Source organism: Plectropomus leopardus, chromosome 4 (genome assembly GCF_026936395.1).
Source record: "Plectropomus leopardus strain MGB_pleo_1.0 chromosome 4, ASM2693639v1, whole genome shotgun sequence".
In the NCBI taxonomy this organism is placed as follows: Eukaryota; Metazoa; Chordata; class Actinopteri; order Perciformes; family Serranidae; genus Plectropomus; species Plectropomus leopardus.
This window is the reverse complement of record NC_142179.1, coordinates 9834357-9860698: the sequence shown is the minus strand read 5'-3', so window position 1 is coordinate 9860698 and position 26342 is coordinate 9834357. Positions and strand designations below refer to the sequence as shown.

The 26342-nt window shown below is 39.2% G+C and overlaps 1 protein-coding gene across 2 annotated transcripts in view; it reads left to right on the top strand.

Moving 5' to 3' along the window:
* Positions 1–3068: 3068 nt before the first annotated feature.
* LOC121944703 (perforin-1-like) overlaps positions 3069–26342 on the top strand; it is a 96759-nt gene continuing 73485 nt past the window's right edge. For both annotated transcript variants that reach the window (XM_042488592.2, XM_088076033.1), the window contains exon 1: positions 3069–3498. In XM_042488592.2, coding sequence (XP_042344526.2) covers positions 3403–3498 — 96 coding nt within the window. In that variant the 5' untranslated portion in view covers positions 3069–3402. The remainder of the gene's footprint in view (positions 3499–26342) is intronic.

Sequence of the window (26342 nt, the reverse complement as noted above, 5' to 3'; positions counted from 1 at the left end):
TCTTGGATGAAGCCAATGCAGAGCAGTAGTTCAGCCAGCAAGCAGTAATGGGACCTCTACAGTGGCTGTGTGTGCTGAAAAAAAATGATGAGTTCAGTTGTTGTGTAGTTACAGTGGGGGTATGCATGGGTGGCAGTTCAATTTGCTACAGGTGGAAGAGGCGATGGTGGACACGAGCCCTAAAAGTTTTTTGTTTCATTTGTTTTTATTTTTGCTGTTGTCATTGTTTAAACATGGTTCATGGAGGCCAATAAAGACCCATAACCAAAAACTGACAATCAGCTCCTTTGTCTTAATATTTTATTGTTATTGTTGTCCATTTGAGTCACAATCGCGATCATTTTCAGCTTTCTGACATGATATTCTACTCTTTTGACTCAAGTTCTGGTGTTTCAAACTTTCATGATGATGGCAGTACAGGGTGAATCAGAGGGTAGATACAGCGGCTGGAATTTGAGACGTCAAGCATTTCCTAAAATGACCTTGTCTGAACATAATTACAGGTTTTGTGTCAAAGAGCTGTCATTTTCAAAAAATATGTCTGTGTGTGTGTGTGTTTTTTTTTAATCACACTTTTGTACAGAAATGTCAATCTAAACAATGGAGGCTGCAGAGAGATCAGTTCACTTCCTTCTTTAAGATTATGAAACAAATGAAAAACAAAAAAGACAAAATAGAGACTAAAATTACTTTAAAAAACGTTTAAATGACTGAAGCTTTGCAATACTGTAAGGGCATTTTTTGTACTTAGTGTCTTCATTTGAAAGATTCAAAACACCCGAAATGCTAGAATAAAAGCATGTAAACAGACTATACCATTTTTCAAGATTGACAGTTAAATGACTGAGACAGACTTCCTGTTTTTGTGAGTACACAGCCAATTAGAAATGTTCAGCGCTGAGAGTCACTCCCCTAAAGTTCTGTACTTTCGAAAAGTACTACTCCCTGATCAGGGACTTTATGGAAGGTGAAATAATGTCCCTGGAACGTAACGTAGACTCTGGTCCCTGTGGATGAGATCCTCAAAGGATTTGTGTTCCCCGCGAAAAGTTCCTGAACCAATCAGATCCAATCATTGTCTAGTTACCAATGTCTTCTGTTTATGAATTGTGTTCACTGTAAACTGATGTCAAGGCAACCAGGCAATGCAATTACTCTTCACCTGCAACTGCTACTTGCATGATGGGACTGATGTCCTTAGATAAAGTTTAAAGCTATTTGATTTAAAATTTCACCCACAGCTATGATAATCTCTCTCTTTTTTTTTTGGCTCACATGGAAGACGTGGATTGGATGGTCACATTTAGAAAATGAACTGATTACCTCTGGGGTCCACTGATCCTTTGAGATCTCTTGCTAATTTCGTCTTGGCTGTAATCGCCGGGATTCTGTGAGCAGCTGCTTGGAAGCCCAGTGGGAGTCTCAATGATGGAGAGGCATTTACACCAAAAGTTAATTAAGATAATGCTTTGTAGCCCACTGGATTACCACGAATAAGTATGAAATTAGATATCCACGATAAAGTTTACATTTGATCTTAAGTGGCTCCATCACCCTGTGGCATATTGCCCACCATCTCACAGTGTGGGTAAAAAAAAAAAAGCTCTGTGTGTGTGTGGAGGAGCAGTAGGGAGGATGTTTTCCATGGATATGAGCACAAATCATCACAGCTGTTGGGCTGCGGTCAGTCAATGTCCTCTTGAAACACTGTCATCTACAGAACTGTCTCCTACAATGACATGATACAGTCATGACAGTCATGTCTAAATATTTAGACATGATATAGTTAAATCTAGCTTAACTGTAGGATTGTGGCTTTCATTCAGAGCATAGACTGAAGCCCAGAGGCATTTAGAAGATGTCCCGTTGTTGAGGAAATATGGGACAAATTGGTTCTGACAATGAACCACAGTCTATGCAGATTCTGAATCTCTGTGTCTTTACCCAGTATGAATTATAATCACATGAAACACTTCAAATACTCAAAAATCACTAAATTGCATTGGGATTAGGCTATTTTAATACATAAGATATCAATGATTTAAAACACAGTTTGTAAGATTTAGGAATGAGTGGAATTAAGTGGTAAGGACTGCAGATTGCAACCAGCTGAAATTTCTCCCAGTAAGGATTCCTTTAGTGTTTATTGTGTAGTAAGATTATCTGCAAAGGTCTCCTTCTCCCCAGAACAAATGGAACCACTGATTCAAACCAGTAAAAACACTCTTCCATTACAAACAAATAGACCCAGAAATGTAAACACTGAATGAATCAGTTATATGTTAAAAAAAAAAATCAATGTTTTTTCAATCAATACTGCTTGTTGCAGGCTGGCTGACGGTGGCCCACACAAACCAGGAATGGCCCTTTCTCAAACCGCTGTTTGTTTTTTTTTTCCATTCTGGGTAACTGCAGAAACATGGCAGTGCAACATGGTGGTCTCCGTGGACAAGAACCTGCTTCCTGTGTAGATACATACAGGTCACTCTAAGGTAACATGTTGCACAAAACACTTATTTATTAATTTAACTAGTGCAGCGCTGCTGTTTGCACTTTAATCTGTTAATTCAGGCACAGTGCATTTTAACTGTAATATATTCATACTTATTTTATCACAAACACCACAAGATTTTTATTCTGCATTTGAATATCCATTCAATGACTCACTAATTCTATCTATCTATCTATCTATCTATCTATCTATCTATCTATCTATCTATCTATCTATCTATCTATCTATCTATCTATCTATCTATCTATCTATCTGTCTGTGTATTTATCTTTCTATCTAATGTAAAAAGGCCTCTCAAAGGGATTCTACACAGTTTACTTGTTTTTTAATTTTTTTATATTGAAACACTGCACCTTGTTTAACAGTCTTTAAAATATTGCGGAGATTATCGGGTGAGATAAATTATTTTGGTATAAAAATCGTATTTAGTGACGCCCTTTCTCAATAAAGAGACACTTCTTCGTCTCTTTGAGTTTCCTCAAATGGGGGAAACAGCGCCCCTTTGGCAACATTATAACCGCCAGTGTGGTCAAAGGTGGAATAGCACCCTCACGTTCGAATCTACCACGAGAGCAGAGCCAGGTGAGGTTAACAAGCAGCTGCGCCTGAGGGGTCAGATGTCCACTGTGGCTGCACTGTCAAAGTGAGAAAACTCGACGGAGAAGAAAGACGAAAGATGGAGAAGAAGTCTGAAGACCGCTTTAGTCCGGCCTCACAAGAAACAAGCTAAAGTAGAGTTGACAACATTTAGTAAGACTGAAAAAACGGGGGTTAGCTTGTGTTCCGTTGCTGCTATTATCGGCTAACGTCGCGGTGCTTTTGTAACGGTTAGTTAAGTTTAGCTAGCAGCCATAAAGTGATGAGAAGAGTTTTTCGAAAAAACTAACGAAATGACCCTCACAACAAGTTTACTGGGACTAAATATGACATGGATATGGACCACTTCATCCTCACTGACGGAAGAGAATGGACTTCAGTGTCTAAAGGTGAGTCAGATACCGCAACTGTCAGTCTGTCTTTGCTAGCTGTTTTTCAACCGGCGTTTAGCTAACGTGAAAGCTAACGTCGTTACTTGGCTGTCGCTGTGTATTTAACCCCAGCCCTGAGGGTGATTTATGAAGGCTATAGTGTTTATTGACTCTTATTTTCAATGATGCTGTTGTGTTGCTGATTCAAGTGCCCGCTGAGGCTTTTACTTATGTGGAATTTCTCCCAGTTTTGCATTTATTTGTTGGTTAGCTAGCTGTTGATTGTATGTGATTTGGGAATGAGCAGGTGCAGAAGGTCTGCCAGTTGCTTGACAAATTAAGGTCATCCTTGTTGTGTTTTTAAGTTGTTTTGTCTTTAGTAGGGAATTTTGTAGGTCTTGTTGTTTTGTACTGATCAGTATCAAAGTGTTTAGCTGCATAAGAAAGCTGTGCAAGTCATGTATCTGTGATACAGTATGTGCATTGCTTCTTTTTGATGTGAACATTGATCTGATGTTTGATGATTGATCAACCACGACATTAAAACTGATGAAAAAACAATAATTGTCTTGTGTCTTGGCATTCATATGGGTGCCACTTGATCACACCACCTAACCAAAAACTGTTACAGACCAAGCACACCCCCGCAAAACAACTATCTCCCGATGGCGGTGGCCATGACAATGTCTTGTGCTACATTGCAAGAATTGCTCAGGAGTGGCACAAGGAATGTGACCAAGAGCTTAAGGCTTCAACCTGACCTCCATGTTTTCCCAGGACCAAATCCAAGTGAGGGTTTGTGGGATGTGCCTGTACCCCAGAGGTCCTGTGCCTGTGCCTCGATAGGTTTTAGCTAAGTCCGATCAACAATAGGGCATCTGACCAAGTGATACACTGACACAGGCCAACTGGGGGTGCACTGTGTTGTAGGGCTGGGCGATGTGGCTTTAAAATAACATTATGATATTTTGGAGAAATATCGCAATAAATGTTGTATATTGCAATATTTTGAAATATCCTCAAAAACTAATGTAAAGTACTAAAATAAAAAATGATTATATGAACTACAGTTACAATAAGGTTGCTGCTGTCATAGAATAAACTTAGATAAAGAACTGTACCAATGACATTTAATGAAGTAAATAAAAATAAATCAATGTAGAACCCATTGTAGTTTTATTCTGAAGGATCCGGCTCATCTCAGTCTGGAAGTGTTTATGTTTCTGCTATGGACTTGAAGCTTCAGGTAAACAGTAGGATGTTAGCATTAGCAGAAGGCTAAACTGACACCGCCATGCCTTAAAAAATGTGAGGAGGGGGGCTGATTGGTCTGCAATGGTGTTTGGGTGGGTGGTGCCTGTCAGGTGTCATCCACATGAATGGCAGCACACAATATTTCCCAGCATAACATTACATTGTAACAAGATGATCAATTTGTAATTTATTTATTTAAAAAGTGACAATGCACATTAATCCGCATGTTGTTCACTTTGGCTGTTAATGGTATTAATGTTGCGGCTGACTGGTTTAAAATGTATCAATTGAATCTAATATGGTTTGTTGTTGCATTACGCCGCAGTGGAACATGAAACACTTGAATTTGTTGGTAAAATGGCACATTATCCTAATTTATACCTCAGTTCTTTGGATAACCCATCTTACTTGGCTTTTGAACCACTATGCTGCTAAAATGAGCCCTTTGCCTCAGAGTTAATTCATCTAACCCTTGGGGTGGAGGGTCAGATTTTTTTTTGCCCTTTGTGTAATGCTGGATATTTTCACATTTTCAAGCTGCTTGAAAAATCTTTTAAATTAAAAAGCACTCATGTTCACACTAAGGCTATAATCACAAGCCAAAAATGTTGGGAACCACTGATTTAAATGGCTCTGACAGTTGGCTGCAGGTCTTGCCCCTGTGGTTTAAAAAAAGGCCAGAACCACTATTGTAGAATTGACCTGTGCATGAAGAGAGTTGGATGTATTTGGAAATGACAACCGAAAAAGGATGGATCACTGACTAGGTAAATGTCTGACTGAACTGTGAATTCAAGTCTTTATATGAGTGGTAAATCAACAGCCTTCCCTTTTCTTGAGTGCTCTGTGGGGGCAGACAATAAATACAACAATTTCCTGAAAATGGCTTCAAATAGGACTCAGCTAGACAGGACAGAATAAGTGACTCCAAATGATAACAGTAACTCCCACACAGGCATGCAGCATTAATACCTCTGCCCGCTTTATCTTGAGAAATGCACTCTATCTTTATGTATACACGCACATTTTCTCCAGCTATAAATGTTCAGGTTTTCTGTCTTCACAAATAGATACCCCCTTTATCTTTATGAATGTATTTCCTCTTTGTAAATACATTTACACAAAAATGAAAAGGTTGTATCATTCCTGCCTAAACTGGGAACATCATGTCAGTTTATCTTGTTTGGATGCTGCAAAACACAACTGCTGTTTAGCCTTTGTACATTCAGCTTAACAGTCGAAACTTCTGGAGAAAGCCGCAGTGCTTTGGGTCAAGTCAAAATTAGATTAGTGCATTATTTTAAATGTGATGTTTTCTCAAGGAGATGCTCAGTGTTGAAGAGTGTATGTTTGTATATCTTACTGTCAGCAACTCCTTAGGATGCCCCGGATCACTGTAATAAGTCCAGTTGTTTTTGATGTGTACCTCTGGCATTTTTGGCAATGAATCAAACTTAACTCTTGATGACATAAAGTAGATTTTTAAAGGATTCTGCATCCCCAATATGTTCCTGCTCTTGACACTTTGTCTCTTAAGAAGTGAGATAATCTTTAGTGCTTCAGGGCTGAATTTTGTTTTGCTACTTTATTAAAATCAAACTGAGTCAAAGTAGAGGTTTTGGTGCATAGCTGTTTATTTGGATGACAGATTAAAAAAAAATAATAATGAAAAATAAAAACATTACTTGTGCAAACTCCACAGCTTGAATTAGTGATTATAAAATACATAAAAAATAGGCCAAAAAACCATTCAGTTCAGTTTTAAATAAAAAGTGAAAAAAAAAAAAAAAAAAATTGCTGGTAGTAGGTTTTAAATCTGAAAATTGGTTCACTTTTTAAATTTCATAGCATTTGGTATTTAAATTTTAAGTTAAGGGAAATTTAAATAGATCCCAGGTGGCATCTGGTAGCTTTTAATAGGAAGTTTTATTATTTTTGTTATTTTAACAGTAAACAATAGGGCTGGGTAAAAAAAATTGATTCATCATTGCATTGCAATATGTTTTTTGCCAATTCAATATCGATTCATAAAATCCTGAAATCGATTATTTCTGTTGTAATGACTGATGATGACATGATTGACTTTTTTCAGAAGCTCTGCTTGACCCCCAAACAACGTCTGTTGTTTATTCATTAAAATGGCAACAATGGTGCAAGGTAGCAGTGTGTTAAAATCAGCACTGACAAAATTAAAAGCCGACATTTGGATACACAAAGTCGATAGTAGTTACGTTGCCTATGTAGCCGTTTGAGCCGACACCACGTAGATGTTCTGCAACCTGTTGCTGACACTAAAGCTGTGGATCACACACAAATGCAGGTTGACAAATCCTGCATCAGTGTTTATTACTTTTGTTAAGTCCAGCTCAGGCAAAAATGTGCACTTTTCTCTAAGAATAATGTAATGGTAAAATAAGTTTTGGTGTCAGTTTGTTTTAAATCAATACAGATAATGCATGCTTTATTGAACACACATCAGACGGTATTCTAGCGAATTATCAGGGTATTTCTGACATCAACACACATAACTGAATTGATATAGAAGCAACTGGATCAATATCGAATCTAAATCAAATCAAATCGTGACCCAAAGAATCGAAATTTAATTGAATTGTGATGTTCTTGATACCCAGCCCTAGTAAACAACCACTTAATTAAAAAAAAACAATTAATTTTATTCTTCCTCCTGCTTCTAAAATCCCTGAGCCTCAGTTTTTGGAACGTGAGCCAGCTTGTGTGACCCTTAAACACACGGAGCCATGGGGATGCTGCACTGAAAATGTATTTTATGCCTCAGTGAGAATGCAGCTATTGAGAGAAGCCAGACTCATAAGGGAAAACAAGAGCAGTAGTCCAAATCTAGACCCTTATTACTCTTTATGAGTAATAAGGGTCACATAGAGCCTCTCAGGCCATTTTTCCAAATATCCCCCATTTTCCTCTATCACATAACTACCCCAGTGATGTTAAAATGCATCTGAGTGAGTTTGTTGTGTTTATGGGTGTATTTGTATGTGGATTTGCTTTTCTATCCTTGAGAGGACCAAATTGTTCTAAGAACAATAGCAAGTTAAAGGAAAACCTCCAAAGTGAGGGAATTTTGTTGTACAACTACTTTAGGGTCATATGTTAGTTAAATGAACATAGGATTAAATATGAGTGAGATTTACAGTTATTTGTTTGGGTTAAGGATTAGGATATTGGATCATTGATCGTTGAAGCAATTCATCAGGATCTTCAGGGTAACATAGTTTGTGTAAATGAACCATGGTAAACTTTTCTCCATTTTACCAGCCCCCAGATCTCCCTGTTCATTTTCCCGCAAAAACCCACATTCTGCATTTTAGTTGCATATTGCCTCCTGTGTCAAAACAGACAGGCTTGCATAAAGTAACCAACCAGCGGGAGCTTTTATTGGTCCAGCCTGTTGCAGTGCATTCTGCTGGTTGTGGGTTTTCTGCCTCTTGAGCAAAGGCGAATGCCACAGCATTTGTTCTCTTTCTGTAATCATATAGCACCATTTTAAAAAGCATCTTTCTACTGCATAGACAATGAGGAGGTCATCTTTCCAGCTGATAAATACTTATTTAAAAGAAGGCATGCATTGCAAAAATGCATATTATACAGCACTGTATTGTATATTGTAACAGTAAACTTCTATGCTACCATATACGCTTTTGTGTTTGTATGTACAGGCAGTTATACTGTATATATTTTGTCTTTTGTACATCTGTATGTCAGTGTTATTGTGTATTTTGTGTGTGTGTGTGAGAGTAAGTGTGCATCAATGTTATGATGAGACTATCTGTTGTTGATATAATAATATAGAGTCATTTTAGAGGGAGCACAGTAATGACAGTATTGCCTTTACCTTGTCAAAATAGCCCATGGTGTTTTTGTCCATTAAGGTAAATACACCTTCTAGACTTTCTTTCAAGCTTGCAGGGCTCGCAAACATAGACACACGCACACTCATGCACACACATGCGCACACACACGCATGAGGACTAAAGGCACCAGGCCTATAATACACACCTTTTATAGTCCTGGTGAAACACACATCATCAACACATTTCAGATCCAGCCTTGTATAACCCCATGAAATGACACATACAACTTCCCTTTTTTTTTTTTTCTTTACACACAACTCATAACTAGCCCACGCTTAATGTAAAATATAACCGAATGCAGTGACCAATTGGGATGCACAAGGAAAGGCTGTCTCTGAAAAGACAAGTTAACAGTACAAAACAAAACAACAAAATTGTGACAAGAATATAGTCATGATGTTGTCTCTATTCATTTCTTTAGTTATACATGTGATTGTATTAGTTGCAGGTCAGTTGTTATTTTGCTACTTAAGGTTTAGCAGTTTTCTTGAAACAATAAGTAGGTGCTAAGTGGCTTTTTCTTCTTTCTGAATTGTTTGGGCAGTTGGCAAAGAGCTGTAGGTGCAGTTAACATTACCTTTACCGTGTTGGGACCTACACTGTTTTTTTTATCTGCAGGAAAATTGGATGGATGCTATCACATTTCCACATTTGTTTCACTGTCTAATATAGGTGGATGTATAGCACACAAGTTTTGTGAATGTGCTTGGTATCATATTCAACATAATATGGGCATTTAATAAAAAACTGTAAGGAGTTTAAGCTGACACTGTTTTTAGTTTTGTTCTCCAGTCTAGCATCACTGGTTAAGCTTCTTTAGCTCCAGCTTTTCTGTTCTCTAGTCTATTAGTTTGCTTGCCCCTGTCCTATATTGTGGCCCCGCTCTCTCTCTCTCTCTCTCCCTTACATCTGTTCCTTTGCACACACAAGTTTCCTCTGACTGTCCACTGACTGTTTTTACAAAGTCTTACTCTCAACCTGCCCTCCATGTTTTTGACCATTTGTCTTGCTGTCTCTCTGTCTCACTTGCTCATGCACATACAGTATTCCACTCCAATTTAGAGCTGCTTTCCATTAACATGTGTTTTGTCCGTCCCTGCAGGCTCTGCTCTGCTACACTAGTTGATTTACAGCTCTTATCAAATACATATTGCCAAGCGAGTGAGACGTGCAACCTTTCATTTGCACGCCGCCGCCCTGCAAATTCGACACGCTACATTAACAAGAAAAATGAGTGCTGCTATGCATGCCAAGAGCCTGTGTGTGTGTGTGTGTGTGTGTGTGTGTGTGTGTGTGTGTGTGTGTGTGTGTGTGTGTGTGTGTGTGTGTGTGTGTGTGTGTGTGTGTGTGTGTGTGTGTCTGTTTGTCTGTGTGTGTGTCTGTGCGTGCGTGCGTGCGTGCGTGCGCGTGTGTGTGACTAAGAGAGAGAAAGAGAGCGAGAGAGAAAGACGAATAAAACGAAAGGAAATACTGTACAGAGAGTGTGTAAGTTTAAGCTTTACAGTCTGTGTGGGTGAGAGACCAAGACAGAGTATGTACACTCGGAGGTGTGTAATTTATTACTGCAGGTTTGTGTAAGTTTAGAAGGGATGTAGTGAGTGTTTGTAAATGAGAGGGTGCGGCCAAAATGGCAGAATCTACCATCAGCGTCTTAGGTGCCCACCAAGGGACACAGAGTGCCAGTAGGACCCTAAATGTGCAAAAAAAAAAAATTGTCCTATTTTCAACTGATCTGGGTGAAGTCCAAAAGCATAAAAAATGCCCCTTGTGTACATTTTTCTGTTTTATATTCATATTATATTATAATATTATGAATAGCTCTCTCTCTATATATAGAGAGAAAATAGATAAATTAAAAGATCTTCTATTATGTTGACCATACAAAAAGTTGGTTTATAATGACGTTTTTTGGAATAAAGGTCAGAACTTGTCTCTCATTAATGTTTTGCAAATAGAGGGACATTTTACAGCCTTGTTCTTGGCTTCAGAACAAACATTATCAACCCATTTTACTCGCTTGTTGTCTCTGACTTATGTTTTAACGTTACCACAAGCAATTTAGGGGGTTGCCATTCCCCTTGTTAGTAAAATGACCATAACGCATCCCACTTGTTCACCTGCCTGCCTTACCAGTGCAGCATTTGTAGCACTGGTGTAGCCAAGCGGGACCAAGTGCATCTGTTGTGGAGAACACACACTTGATGCTACTCAGCCAATCAAATTTGTGCATTCCCATAAGCATTTATCCGTGAGTGAGTGAGATAAAGACACAGGAGAGAGACAAGATTAGTTGAAACAAGTGAGTCAGAAAAAAAGTAATTTTACATGGCATGTTCTAAATAGCGAAAAGTACATGTTCATCCTTCCCATGGGCAGTTCAAAACCAGTATGTCTCATCATATGTTTTGAGACTGTGGTGATTATTAAAAGTGGCAATGTAGAGTGCAATAACGAGTCAAAGCAAAAGGGGTCCTTTGAGCAAACCACTGAAATCTGAACTGAGGGTACAGAAAATAAAATATTTTATCTTAAAATATATTATCTGGCAATGAATCACTCATTTATTTTGCAAGTTAGACCTTTGACAGGGTGTCCCCCTTTAAAAAAAAGAAAAAAAAAACGCCTGGTGAGTACAAAAAATATGACTAAAACAGCATTTTATTTTTTTATTTTTTATTTTTGTCTTTAAAGAGCACACCAGCAGTGTTTTCAATGCCAGAGAAAAGTTTTGTTCATATATTTTGCCTCTGCACAGGTTTGTTGAGGAGCCATTACTAGATTTGAAGTGAAACTTTCCCTTTGCAAGCTTTGCTGCTTTGTGAAAATGAAAGTACTGACTGTAAATGACACAAGATACTGTGAGGTACTTGTGAGTCCATTAAGGAGCCGTCTTATCCCAGTCTGCCTATCTATTCTGTTTAAATTGATGAATGAGCATTCAGGGAGTTTATTGCAATGCAGTAGCTTTGTATACAATCTTTCACACTCACAAACTATTGTATTACTACTGTTGCGAGGACCTTTAGTGTCCATATAAACTTCCCTTAGTCTAACCTTCACCCTTATGGTGATGATTACATTTAACCCCAGCTAAGCTAATTGACACCTTTACAACCTAAAGCTTATTCAATTTTTTAAAAATAATTATTTTTTGGGGGGCATTTTTGCCTTTCATTTGATAGCGTGTGTGATGTCAGTGTCAATATATCATCAATATATAAATATGTGCCAGCTAAATGTCCATACCCTGGAGTGTTTTCAACCTTTCCCATTCAGGTGCAAGCGTTAGGATTATGCATGTAGTGTTAAAGGTTAGAGGAACTCATTGCATTGCCCTCCTAAGTGACATAAACAGTTGTGTGTCTGTGTTATGCTGAAACATGTTTCTGATTTAATAATACACACAGAGATCTGCATCAAAGGTCTGAAACTGTAAGTACAAGATGGAAAGTGACTTAGTGTATAACAATGGCTTACACTCAAACACACATGCACACACACAGACACACACACACTTGCACGCTGACTGTTGTAATTCATGGCCCATTAATCGCTGTGTGACCTTCCTGAGGTGTTTGGTGATCCACAGCTCCAAGTGAGCTTGCAGGCTAATAGATATCATGCCACACACACACACACACACACACACACACACACACACACACACACACACACACACACACAAATAAAATACGTTAAGTATCTACACCATGATGTAAATGATGGTTGCATTATTCGCTGTTTCCCATAGATATACATACAGGAGATGGAAATACATACACTCACAGAACTAAATTGCATTCTGTGTCAGTAGTGTAACAACTAATGGCCTCATTACTTCTGTCATACACACATGTATTAAAGGACACACACATTATGAGGAATACATGGCACCAGACTCACAAATACCTATACACACAACACCAAAATCCAAGTAAACCCAAGATTCAGTAACTGTTTCTCTGCAATTAAGTGCACTAGTTCACCATGTGGATACACAAATACATGTACACACACAAAATCAGGAGAGGGATCAGAACAAGGTGAGCTGCACAACATTGTTATTTCCATTCTATACACACACTCTTATGCACAACACAATACAACCCTGGTGTCTTTCTGTTTATCATTGACTTTTCACAAACCAGCACACTGGCCGAAGTGAGCCTGAAGCTTAGTCCTGTCTCTTACATACACACACAAACATACAGACTTTGGCCTCAGGTAGATGCCTGTTCAGCACCGTCTATCCCAACCCCACTGCTAAGAGTCCAGCAGAGTCTGCCTTGATTTATGATTGTGTCTGTGTGTTTACATAAGACTGTACTAATAAGCAATGTGTGCACAGTGTGTGCACAAGCAAAAGGATATGACTGTGTTCACATGTGTAGTTGTGTGATGCATAATAGTTTCAGTCAGATGTAGAGCCCTAAATTGCTCCCAGTTCATTCAGCTCTTCTATATTTAATGACAACTGGAGATTAAATAGAGAAAAACAAAGACATCAAATGAGGACCTCAGCTCTGCTTAACATGTACTGACACTTCTCTCTTGGAAAGATAGAGGTAATTCACATCATGTTAATCAGACTTCAACCAGGAATGACCTGATTGTTTTATTGATATTCAAAGTTTCAATCATGTAGAATAACTGTATTTTCAAGATGGAGGTCCTTGTCGTTCATTTTCATATCTAGTATTCGCACAACTAAAAGTACAACAGACAGAGGAAATTGACAAAGAGAAAACCCATGAGAATATGATGTGAAAAGTTAATATCTAAAAGTGTACCACAAGTACCTTCAGTAAATTGAAGCTAATAAATAACAAATAGTGCTCTGCCATGTGCCAGGACAATTATCAGAGTTTGGCAATGTACTGATGGTGCCAGTTTGTTGAGGAACTAGACTTTAATGACTGGGCAATGAATTGCACCAGCATGTTGCCATGTGGTTGGAATGCATACCACATAATTTTAAGATGGCATCTTTTTATGAAGTTTTTGTTTCTGGGCAAAAAACAAAAATCCTTGAGGGACTTTTAAAATCCAGCTGTTGCTTGATTGAGTGTGGTGGTCTTATTTTTGCACATTAGTGGTCACATTGGCAGGATTGATTGGGTGATAAAGTATGGAAAAGTTAACAAATGTTGTAGAGGAAAATGAATGAAAGTGATGTTTTGGAGGTGGATGTTATTGTGTGTGCATTGTATCCCCAAACATTGGAATATACAGTACGTGCTCCCGAGTTGCTTTTCAGTCATCACCTTTTTCGTGGGAAAAAACATGCACACTTGTTTCCTTTTTGTCTAATAACCAGTTACCACCACACATAGATTCTAATTCTGTGGGGGGCATGAATAATGATAGCAAGAGTTAAACATCCAGTGTGTCCATGTGTAGATGTCAATTTCTGAGGATCTGAAGGTGTATGTGCTTGTGTGCATCCATTAGAATTCAGGCATTTTTTCAGTGTTTCTGCCAGTAACATTTGCCACAACAGGAAAAAAAACCCCCAAAAAACTCCACAGCAAAACCATGCATTTCATAAATAAATAAATACTGCACTCTGTATGTTCAGTGCAGGTATGTATGTGTGTTGTATGAATGACAAATGGGTGTAGGTTCAGGTTGTAATTTAGCATAAGCTGCTATCTGTGAAGCGATTGAGAGGCATAGCAGGAAGAAAGATGTGCACTGCCTGATTTGTCACTTTTCAGAATGGCAGAGATAAAGAGTGACAGCAACACAAGAGAAAAAATAAAGACTTCAGACACAAAAGTGAGTAGATTATCAGTAAATTGTTACATTTAACATTTAAAAAAACATAAAATTCCCATCGTTGAAAAAAAGTTTTGTAATTTTTTTTAACTTTGATGTACATTCTTCAGGGTTCTGTGACAAGCCCTTCATTTAAAGTGTGAATTCAGCTCATATTAGTGTTAAATAAGCATCGCAATATCCTTCTGTTGATCATGTAGTTTTTTTGCCATTTTGTCTGAGGGAATTTAGAATATAAGTCTGTGATTTCTCTAACTGTAATGGAAGAAAAAAAATTGGCATACATACTTTTACACCTTGTGAGCTAAACGCAAAGTAGTAAGTGGAAGACAACGGTTGAGAAAGTATCTGGCTGACCTATGTTACAATATCTTGTTAGGCCACCCTGCTGCCCAGCACTGCTGCTTTTTCTCTCTCTTACCATTCATCTCCTCCACCCTTCTTGTCTCTTTCCACCTCCTGCTTCACCCTTTCCTCTTGCTAACTCCCACACACCCTATTTGATGTATGGCTACTTTGATGCACATCCTACTTAGGTGGTGTTTCTCTTCTTTGCTGAAGTCTTGCTGCTTAGCATGTGTGTCCAATGTGTCACACCTGCAGGTCTGTGTGTCCATCTGTTGATTTCCCTGTGGGTCAGTGTGTGCATGTATCCATGTATGTTTCACTGTATGAGTTTCGAGCATGCAAATGTCCCCATTGGAGTTGGTGACATCTTACTGAGTATATGAATGTGTTGCAGGTGCATATGTTTGTGGACTTTTTGCTACAGTTGCATTATATCTGTGTGCGCACTAACCTGAGTTTGTGCATGTCTCTCTGTGTCCATATTTGTGTGAGTGTCTGTTTTTACATGTTTGTACCTGTACATCTCTTGTGGTCTGACAAAAAGCTGATACAAATTACATCCTAGCATCAGCCATCTATCTGTGTGTGTGTGTGTGTGTGTGTGTGTGTGTGTGTGTGTGTGTGCGCGCGCGCGCGCGCATGCACGTGTATGCGTGCGTGCGTGCGTGCGTGCGTGTCCATGCGTGCAATCCCTACATGACCATTTTCAGTGAAAATTACTTTTCTTTGCTACACATGCTTTTTTCTCTTATCCTCCCTTTAGGTTTGCTCTGTGCCTCGATACTGTAAGCCTTATTTACATTCACAGCCTGGCTGAATCCCCCGGGAGTCCCACAGTCATCAAGCGTGTTGCCTTGACAGAGACAAGCGACGCTTTGTGTGCAGGGCCTATCCTGGCTCCCTCCAGTTTTGGCTCAGTTTGTCCTCACTTTCTGGGTCTCTCACTCACTCTCTCTCTCTCTCTCTCTCTCTCTCTCTCTCTCTCTCTCTCTTTTTGTTTACTGAGTAACTCAGACATCAGCCATATGCTTTTTAATGTCTCAGTTGGTTTAAATGATAAAGACAAAAACTCTAATTCTTTATCTTTTTAAATTTATCAACAAATTCCCTAAAGAGTCAAAAAGTTAACAAAGACTTTGTCTTGCTAACAAGAATTTATTGTGTAGCCACAGCCTGATATACAGTATGCCCTCATGAAATAAAACATCACTGTTGTCCAAAAACTATCATGAATTAAATACTCCTACCGTTGCATTTGGGTGACACGTTCCTTCATTACTGTAAACTAGGCAAGTGCTGTTTCATTCTCGTAGTTAGCGGTTCTGCAAACACGGTCTCCCCTTTGTGGAGCTCTTGAGTCTCAAAAATGCAGTTGTGGTTTTGTTATAGAATAAACCAGAAAGCCGTGTTCAGGATCCGAAATGAACACCCTCCAAGTGCCAAATGCCTGTAGGTTTTTTGTTTGGTGAGTAAATCTTGGAAGGCTATCTGCGACACTGGTAGGTCAGTGTACCAAAATAGTCATGAATTAAACTATGATGAGAGTTTGACAGTTTTTGGTGTCATTTAGGGATAAACAGCCCCTAAGGTGAATTAATTAATGATTGACTTAAGCAGGATATTATTTGCACTGCAGTCATCTCTGGAACGATAGACTATGCTGTAACAAACCATTTTGTTTGGGTATATCACCCAGTCGAAGTGACTGAACAAAGTTTTGGATCAACTTTGTATATTGTCTTTACTGGTAGCCTTTGGACATCCTTTGCTAATGTACTCAATATGGCAATATGGTGCATTCCCTGGGATCAATATCAGTATTTGTTTGTTGTTGATATTTTGAAGTTTTAATGTGACTTGTTCCTGTATTTTACTTTTTTCCTCATTCTCTTTACCTGTCTTGCTCTTCCTGTCTCAGTTACTATGATTCAATCATTTCTGTTTTTGTCAGTGTTTATTTGAATCTCTTTTGGTCTATACTAGCAGGTGAACTACAATACAATACAATAGCAAGCATTCAATGCTAAATAAAACAGGAGTTAACAGCTTTTTGGAATGGAATTTTAATTTCCAAAACTTACATCTGTGTTTTTTATTAAAATTGGCTTATTTTGTCCCCTTCTCACCAAGGGTTTTGTTTACAATTCAAACCTAGATTAAGGTTTAGGGCTCATGTTTTTCTTCAGTCTCTCACTTGCATTTGCGTTTTTTTTTTTGTGTGTTTGTTTATGTTTTTTGTTTTAATAGCCATTCGTAAGTCTGATATTTTTATATCAATCTAGATTGTTCGTGTGTCTGTCCATCTGCTTCTACTCTCCTTGTCTAAAACTGCTAGACCCAGAAACACCAATGACAGTAAAATTATGGCCCAGTAATTGCAGTGGTGCTGGTTTTGGTCCTGTGATACCATCCGTCTCCAGGCAGCCAAACTACTTTTCAGGAAGCAACCACTGGAACTGATTTACCCCTGAATTTATTCGAGGCACCACTCTCTGCTTCCTTCTTCTCCTCAGTCTGTGCACTTATTCTTTCTTTCATTTCATCACATGTTCTTTCATCTATTTCAATCTGGGTTTAGTTTTACCCTCTCTTTTTTTTTACCCCCCCCCCCCCGACTTTAGTTTTCCTATTGAATAAGTGGTGAAGTTGTTTTACTGCTCTATCATAGCTACTGAGACTGACCTGCCTTTAACTTTACTTTTCTGTACTTTAGTAATTAAACTGTAGATAGGTGACATCAATTGTCGGAGTAAATTCATTCCAACATAAAAAATGTTGGTATGTTTAAAGTAAGGTTAAACAATCTCTTGAGTATGTGGAGAATAAAGTGAAACTTAAGTCATCTAGGCTGAGTTGGCCCAACCGCATTAATTTAATCTAAGATTAGCTCCTATCAGTATTTAGTAAAACTATTTTTAAAATGAATAAATCCAGTTTTTAAATTAAGTATTGTTTTGTTGCAAAATTAAAAAATGATCTTGGATTTGTAAAGCCAAGTTTATTTAAAGAGAATATAAGCTGAGTTTAGCCAGTAGGGACAAGCATCATATCTAAATTTAAATAATACTAAAAAAACTAAATACTAATATACATAAGCAGTATACTGTTGACACCTAGTTAGTATAAAAGAGAACTGTTTAAATGACGTAACTAACAAAAGTGGATGCATTCAGCCCAAAATATATAACAGTTGGGTGGTGTTTCAGATTTTATATATTTATATATTGGGAAAAAAAGGTGGATATATTCAGCCCTTAATATACAACAGCTGGGTGGTGTTTGAGATTTTATGTATGTGTGTTAGTGGTAAAGTTTGAGGCTCCTCCTTTGGAGAGGTAGATGGGATGTTAGGTTCCATTTTAGAAGGCAGCCATGCTTATAAATCGCTTGATGTTGTTTTGCTGCCGCACAGGGGAAACATGCACAAGAGATGAAAAGCATTTGAAAATCAAGAAAAAAAAAAGAATGACAAAGGTGAAAGTGGGCTGATTTTGGGGAAAAGGAGTGTCTCTTTTGTTGCCTTCTCTCTTTCTCTCTCTCTCACTTTCTTTTTCCACTTGAGTGATTGTGGCTTGCTGGTGATTTTGATTGTGCAGAAAAGCACATCTCTTTCTTTCGTTGTCGGTATCCCTCTCAGAATGCTTTCTTGAATGTTTGAATCAAAGGGAGGACATCTAAAAGTTTTTGTGGCACAGATGAGTGAACACTTAAATAATTTGTGGACCAAATCATTTCCCCCCCAAGTGTAAAGTTTGTCTCTGTTTTGAGTTCTCTATCAAAGAAAGGGGAATTCTTTTATATCACAGGCAAAGAGTACTGACACTATCAAATAGATGAGAGGGGTAAAAAAACATTGCTCCCTCTTTGGAATAACCATTTGCTGGCACTGGATTAATGTGTTAAGTGTTGGTTTTTTGTTGTGTAGTAGAGTTTTTTTTCTGATAATGGGTCTGTTTTGTATCAAATGTGATTTTTATCCAGACTCTGCCAAGTAAGGAACAATCGATGTTGCCCTTGTGTGTAAAGCTTGTATTTACCTCTTGTTATTTGCATCTGGTCCATACTTTGGCTGACTTATATTGTTGCCATCCACTTGTGGCACAAAGCCTGTGTGGAAATTGATCTTCCCATAGTTTCTAGAGAAAATAAAGAACGCTGATGTGCAGTGGTTATGAGCCGATAAAGTGGAAGGAAAACTAGAGATACCAGTTCCTGCCGCTGCTCAAAAGAAAATAAAAGTTAAATTGAATTTTGGTCCAATCTCAGTAGTTCGAGCCATCAGCTCTGTTATGGTAGCATGCTTCTCAACAAAGTAGGGATCAGGATTTGAGTAGATATTAATGACTTGCAGAAACATAGTGTGCAATAGTCCACCTCTCACCCCCACCCCCTTCTGGACTGCGCGAATATGCGCGATATACATTTACACATTGGTGCTTTTGGTTTGGTGCAACTCATATTTAATGCGTAGGCTACTGAGTGTGTTTCAGTCTTAAGTTAATCTTCTAGTTTCATATCGACAAAGATTTTCAGGTACACACCATTTTAACATCAGATGTAAATGGGGCCTGAGTGACTATGCACAATTGTGATTTGGCTGAGAAAAGCTCCCTTTGTAATTGTTCATTAAACCTGTCCAAACAAGGTTGCCTGGGTTACAGTGAATGCTGTCATTTCTGTGGGCTCCATATAATTATGTATTCCCCACCACATTTCTTTAGGTCTATGGAATGATTATGTGACTTCTGTTCACCTGTCTAGGTGTAAGACAGTGTCTACTTCTACAATATTATTTGACGGGTATGTCCTGGTCTGACTACAAAATACACACTTTTCCTTTATTCAGATGATTGATATTACACAAAGGTAACAACAACTAAGAATGCTCAAAATGATTAAGTTTACTCAAAATGATTGAGTTATCACTCAGTAATGCATTTTTGAGTTAATGCCTATTCATGGGAATAAGTTAAATTCATAATCTTTTCTGGGTTTAGTTTCCTTACTGCTTTCATTAAAATATACTGATCTACTGTGTATCCCACAGTGTCAGGTTTTTGGTGTCTAGGAAACTGGGTAGCTCCAAAACTGCATTCTTTTTCTTAAGCATTTTGTTTTGATGAATGGCTGCATGAATTGCACCTGTTTCTAGCAAATAAAATCTGTTTGGACATTGAATTTCAAAAGATGAATGATCTATCAGTGATCTATAAAACCAGATTTGCCTTTTCTTTGCAAAGAAAAGCTACTTCATGCCCGCCTCCTTCTTGCTTGAATAATTTCAGTGTCTGACTTTGCAGAAGATGGTGTGACAGATATTTCATTTACAAATGTATAGAAACCACCAACCACCAACAAAACAACAAACACAGACAAACATACAAACAAACAAAAAAAACTGGTGAGATCTTATCCATTAGAAATGCCCTTGGGAAAATACAAAGTAGTTTGACTGTAATTCAGTGAAGTTGATATGATACTGAAAGTAAGAAAAGCTCAGCATTTTAACAATAAAGTTCCTGCAGCTGTAACTACCAAAATAGTGTATGTGATTGAATACTGTATTGCGATATTTGTCCTAACAAATATGAGCATATACAAGGCTTTAAGGCTTCTGTGTGTGTGTACATATGTGGGAGAGAGAAATACAGAGAGCATCGGGTTTGCTGTTGACAAGGATGCAAATATAATAAACCTCCTATTCATATTGACAAAAACAGTGTAATTTTTCTGACATTTGGCTGCTCTGTACATTAAACATCACGACACAGAAAAGTGGGAGTTGTGACAAGCATGATTTGCTTTCCTCCATACATGCATCCTTTAACAGTAAACCAGATCATATTTCCAGAGCCCACCAGAGATTTGGAAAATTAAGAAAAAATTACATGAATTTTACCCGATTGTGATATCATATATCATTCATTCTTTTAATATATTCATAATAGGTATTTAAATTGCAGCCATTTCACTGTTGATTTTTAACCCTTGGTCAGCCAGAGAAAAGCAATGGTACATGAAGGTATCGGTGTGTGGTGCTAATCCCGCAACCCTCGACACCACCAACCTGCGCGTTTGCTACGTTCTGTTGGCTGTCTTGCCATTTTCAGTCTACTCTGCACACAATATACTCACAAGATGTCAACACTAGATAATAGTCTTACTCCTATTTTTCTTATTAAACAGAGAAAGACAACCATACACCCTCTGAATTCACGTTTGTCTCTTTTACTGAACTAAGGCTAGCTTAATTGCCTCATTAACTCATTGTAAAACACACCTCATTCAGTATCAACAGAAACAAAATAAGACTCGCCTAGTCTTGTTAGTTGTTAAGTTAGTTATTCCACTGTTCTAACAATTAGCAACTCTGGTTTGGTTAAAACAATCCCTTAATTCACCGGGTTTTTCCCTGCGGTCTCTCCGCTCTCTCTCTCTCTGCTGTTGCGGGAACGACCCGGGCCGACACTGACCTGCTGTCTTGTAACATTCTTTTTACTGCTGGGTCAGCTGCCCGTCCAGCCAAAATGACCACCGCTGGCACGTCATGCCGTGCATGCAAAACATTGTCATTACAGCCTCTCCAGAAAGATCAGGGTCCATACTTCTGACAATATAGAAAGTCACATAGTCAGGATTTCTAAACACTCTGGTATATTTTAATACCCTGATACCACCCAAGCCTAATCAAGATTTTGTGGCCTTAACCTAACCGCAAAATGTCTCCTTTGCTTTACATGCCCAACTTTTCATCCAGATTCCTACTGATACATGTCCACGTAACCTGACAAAGCAAATCGGTCGTTTTCAGTCCTGATGTTCCTGATGTTGCTTTGGCAGATAGCCGGCTCCTCCCCTCCAACACTCTTCTTTAGCTCTTTTCTCCCTCTGTGCTGCCTTTGTCTTCTCTTTCCATCTTTCTCTCTCATCTTCTGTCTTCTCTTTCTCTTTTACCCCCAAACTCCCTCTTCTCTCTATTCTCTGCCCAGGTGAGTAATGTCATGTCAGAACAATGGCCTATTGTGTTTTATTGAGCTGCCCATGTCCTACTCTCCATCTCTCCCTTGTGCCCTCCCCTTCCTCAGTATGCCTTAGTGTCCTCCTCTCACTCTTTTCTTTCATTTTCTCCCCCTTTTGGAGCTTTTGGCTGTGTCTCTCCAGGGGATTGTAAGGAAGGATGGGTGAAATGAAGTCAGGGATGGTTGGATGGATCAAGTAAATAAATTGAGAAAATAATAGAGAGAAAAGGGGGGAAGGGGTTAGGAGGAGTGTATAGGTAAGAGGAGAAAGAATAAAAGGATCAGTTGGATGGATGGATGGACGGACAGATGGATAGTTGAATAAAAGAGTAATGAATGTAGTCAGAAGAGGAAAAGGGGAATCAAGGAAGATTTGGGAAGGATGCATACCTTTATATTTATTGGCAGTTAAAGATAAGCATTCAAGAAATGGTGAGAGTCGTTAAAATGAACAAAGGGATATGGACAGTGAGACAGAGTAAACAACAATACAAATCTGGATGACAATCTGAGTATTCACAAAGGAAAGAGCATGAAAGAGGAGGTGGATGGAGAGATTACAGGATGAAGGAATAGACATAAAAGGATGAAAAGAAGACAGGATGGTGTTGTGAATAATGGCTGGTCAGTGTTAAGGCCTTAATCAATGCTTGATTAATATTAATTCGTGTAGCCCTGGCAGAGGGGCGGGGCTAACCCAACACTTCCTTCTTAGATTGATTGGGGAGAGGGCACCAAGGGCGTGCTAACATTGCAGCAAACACACACGTACACTCTTTTCTCTCTCTCTCTCTCTCTCTCTCTCTCTCTCTCTCTCTCTCCCCCCCTCTCTCCCTCTCTCACACACACGCGCAATAGCGCACACACACACATATTTGCAGAATCGCTCATGCATCCTTTGTGCTGACATTGTGTATGAACTTTCAAGACCTCAGCTTGTGAAGCATCCTGCATTTTAACCTGACAAACTAACTCACTCTCTCTTTCTTTCTCTCACACACTCACACACACACTTACACACACACATATGCACGCACGCACACACACACACACACACAGAATCAAACTTGATACTGTCAGTGTTTGAGCAGAACTCTGGTCTAACCTTTTGGGTTGCTTTGTCTGTTAGTAGTGTACACGAGACCTTTTGAATTTTGAATTACTATGCTTTTAAAGGCAGATCAGAGTTTGTGTTTGGAAAGATGGCCAGGTATTTTTTAGGCAGCATTTTCCTCTAATGTTTTAAAATTCTTCTATTGGCTTGGATCTACAACCAATGAGTATTTGGAAGAGTTGGTAGTATGCGTTTTATTTTTCCTTGCAGCTGTTTTGCTCCTTATTTTCTCTTACTTTCACTCTTTATCTCCTGTTTTTTTACCGCCTCCTTCTCTTACAGTCTGCCTGATAAAGGGCCAGTTCGGTAAAGGTTCGGTGCTCGGACCAATCCTTTTCACTTTATATATGCTTCCTCTAGGCAACATAATTAGAAAACATTCCTTAAATTTCCATTGTTATGCTGATGATACGCAATTATATCTATCTATGAAACCAGATGAAACTGATCAGCTATCTAGACTTCAAACATGTCTTAAGGATGTAAAAGCCTGGATGAGCCGTAATTTCCTGATGTTGAATTCAGACAAAACTGAAGTTATTGTTCTTGGCCCAAAACACCTCAGAAGCTCCTTTTCCAACAATTTAATTTCTCTAGATGGCATTACCCTGGCCTCTAGCACAACTGTAAGGAACCTCGGAGTTTTATTTGACCAGGATTTATCCTTTGCCTCCCATATAAAACAAACTTCAAGGACGGCTTTCTTTCACTTGCGTAACATCGCAAAAATTAGACATATCCTATCACAAACAGATGCTGAAAAATTAGTACATGCATTTGTCACCTCTAGGCTGGATTACTGTAATTCCCTAGTATTTGGTTGCCCAAACAAATCTCTTAGGTCTCTCCAACTGGTGCAGAACGCTGCTGCTCGTGTTTTAACGGGAAGCAAGAAAAGGGATCATATTTCTCCTGTTTTAGCTTCTTTGCACTGGCTCCCTGTGAAATCCAGGATTGAATTTAAAATCCTCCTCCTTACTTATAAAGCTCTAAATGGTCAGGCTCCATCCTATCTGTCACAGCTCATAGTTCCTTACCAACCCTCAAGATCACTGCGCTCTGAAAACGCAGGGTTACTTGTGATTCCCAAAATTTCCAAAAAGTAGGTTAGGAACCAGAGCCTTCAGCTACCATGCTCCTCTCCTATGGAACCATCTTCCATTTTCGGTCAGGGAGGCAGACCCGTTTCAACTTTTAAGGGTAGACTTAAGACCTTCCTCTTTGATAAAGCTTATAATTAGGGCTGGCTCAGGTTGCCTGGTCCAGCCCATAGTTAGCTGACATAGGTTTAACCTGCCGGGGACTTCCTCTGATATGCTGAGCTCCTTTCCTTCTCTCAATGCTGCCATCAGAAATCATGCATGTCTGTTTACTGCATTGCCATGTGCAAGCTTAACTTAGCTCTGTGATAGCCATGTGGTACTCTCACCACCTGGGGCTCGCGGATTACAGAGCCTGGGTCTGTTGAACTGCACTACGCTAATCCCATTGCCTCTCGGGAGCGTTCCTGCTCCCTTGTTTCCTAGTTTCCCTGGATCCTGGCCGTAACCTTGACTGTGCCTGACCGTGGTGATAGCTGTGCTGATGCTGCGACCCTGCCTTTGGTTGTGCTCGTGCTGTGGCTGTACTGATTCTGTGCCCCGCCGCCCTGATCGTGGTCTGGTCCTGGTTGCGCCGATGCTGTGATCTTGCCTTTGGACAACTCCCTTTCACATATGCATGAGACTGTTATCATCTCTATCAACATCATCATAGAGAGCAATTACTAATTTCACACCTACCATTATTGTAATATGACATGCATCTGTTTCTATTGTTATGTGCCCCCCCTCTCCCCCTCTCCCCTCTCTTTCTCTTTCCTTTTTTGCCATGATTGTATTTCACTTGCTATTTACGACATCTATTGCTCGTCTGTCCGTCCTGGAAGAGGGATCCCTCACTATCCTCTACCGCTCTTCCTGAGGTTTCTTCCTCTTTTTTTTTCCCCGTTACAGGGGTTCTTTTGGGGAGTGTTTCCTTGGGTGATGTGAGGGTCTAAGGGCAGAGGGATGTCGTACACTGTAAAGCCCTCTGAGGCAAACCTTGTTTTGTGATAATGGGCTATATAAATAAAACTGACTTGACTTGACTTGACTTGTGACCTTGAAGAAAAGTGACAGGCTAGCATCCATGTGCACACATGCTCTGGTGACCTTGGCTGGCAGTGGTGGACATCATTTGAAGATTTAGGGATGGTCTTGGCTTTTTACTTTCTTGAGGCCATATTTAATAGAGCCCCTTTATTGGGTGGACTGCACCTTTTTATAGCTTATAGGCCTAATGCCGACAGAGAGAGAGAGAGAGAGAGAGAGAGAGATGGTCTGACAGAACAAACGGAAACTGTAATAAGGTGGGCAGAGACTCAAAGATATGGCTACACAGACTGACCAACATACATATAGTAATTTGGAATACAGAGGAAGAGTGTTCACAGCCAGGCAGACAGATGGAAGGTCAAACTATTTGAGAGCCTTTAGGCATTGAATGAAGTCCTGTGTAGCTTAATGGGAGCAAGATTTTTTCATTAACGCTGCTGATATTAGAAGTAAGATTTCCTTTGAAAGAAAACCTTTGAGAAAGTCTTGATTTAGGCAGTGGAGAGAGGTCTTAGGGCAAGAGGAAATAAATCATGAATGGAAATCACCAGACTGCTGAACAACAAAATCTGCTTAGTTGAAGGAATGGTATTTTAAGCTGCACTAGGCAAAATTCAGGCTTAAAAATGTATCACCTCTTCTACCTAAATCACAAAGTGTAGGAGAGACAGAGATCATCCTTTTCCCTAACTGATGCATTACAGGATATGCCTAGATTGATAAATCTTCCCTTTTAGCGGGACATGACTAATTTGATTTTAGAGTATAACAGGTGGTATCCTTTGATGCAGGTACTGTCACAGCCGCTCATTGCCCCGCTGGTAATGCTGTCAGGCAGCTGGACATGTTAGTGTGGTAACATGGTGCCCCCCCCCCTCCAGGGTAAAGTAAAGTAAAGAGGCTTCATTTTGAGCCGAGCAGTGCAGTGCTTACAAAGCTAACAGTGATAGTAAACAATGTCAAAGCGGTTTTGTGGCACAAAATTCAACCCCTTACTCAATGATTTGACCTGGGGTAGACTGGTTCTTTCTACAGCAGCCCCGTGTGGTTCTGGATGGCATTACTAGAGGTTATTGCCAACTGAGTAGCGCCACTAGCTAACTAGCTACCACCTGCTTTCTACCACATATGGTTGGTGCGCAGTGCAGTAAATTGTAGAGTAGCATAATTAACCGACATGCGTAACTGCTAAAAAATATTCTTGGTTGACATCCCCAATCAAAATCTTTTACTTTTTATTTTTTTGAGCTGTAAACTAAACTGCACATTTTAATGAGGTGAGACAGGGACATTCTCATACCGAGTCTTTGTGTCGTTATATGCC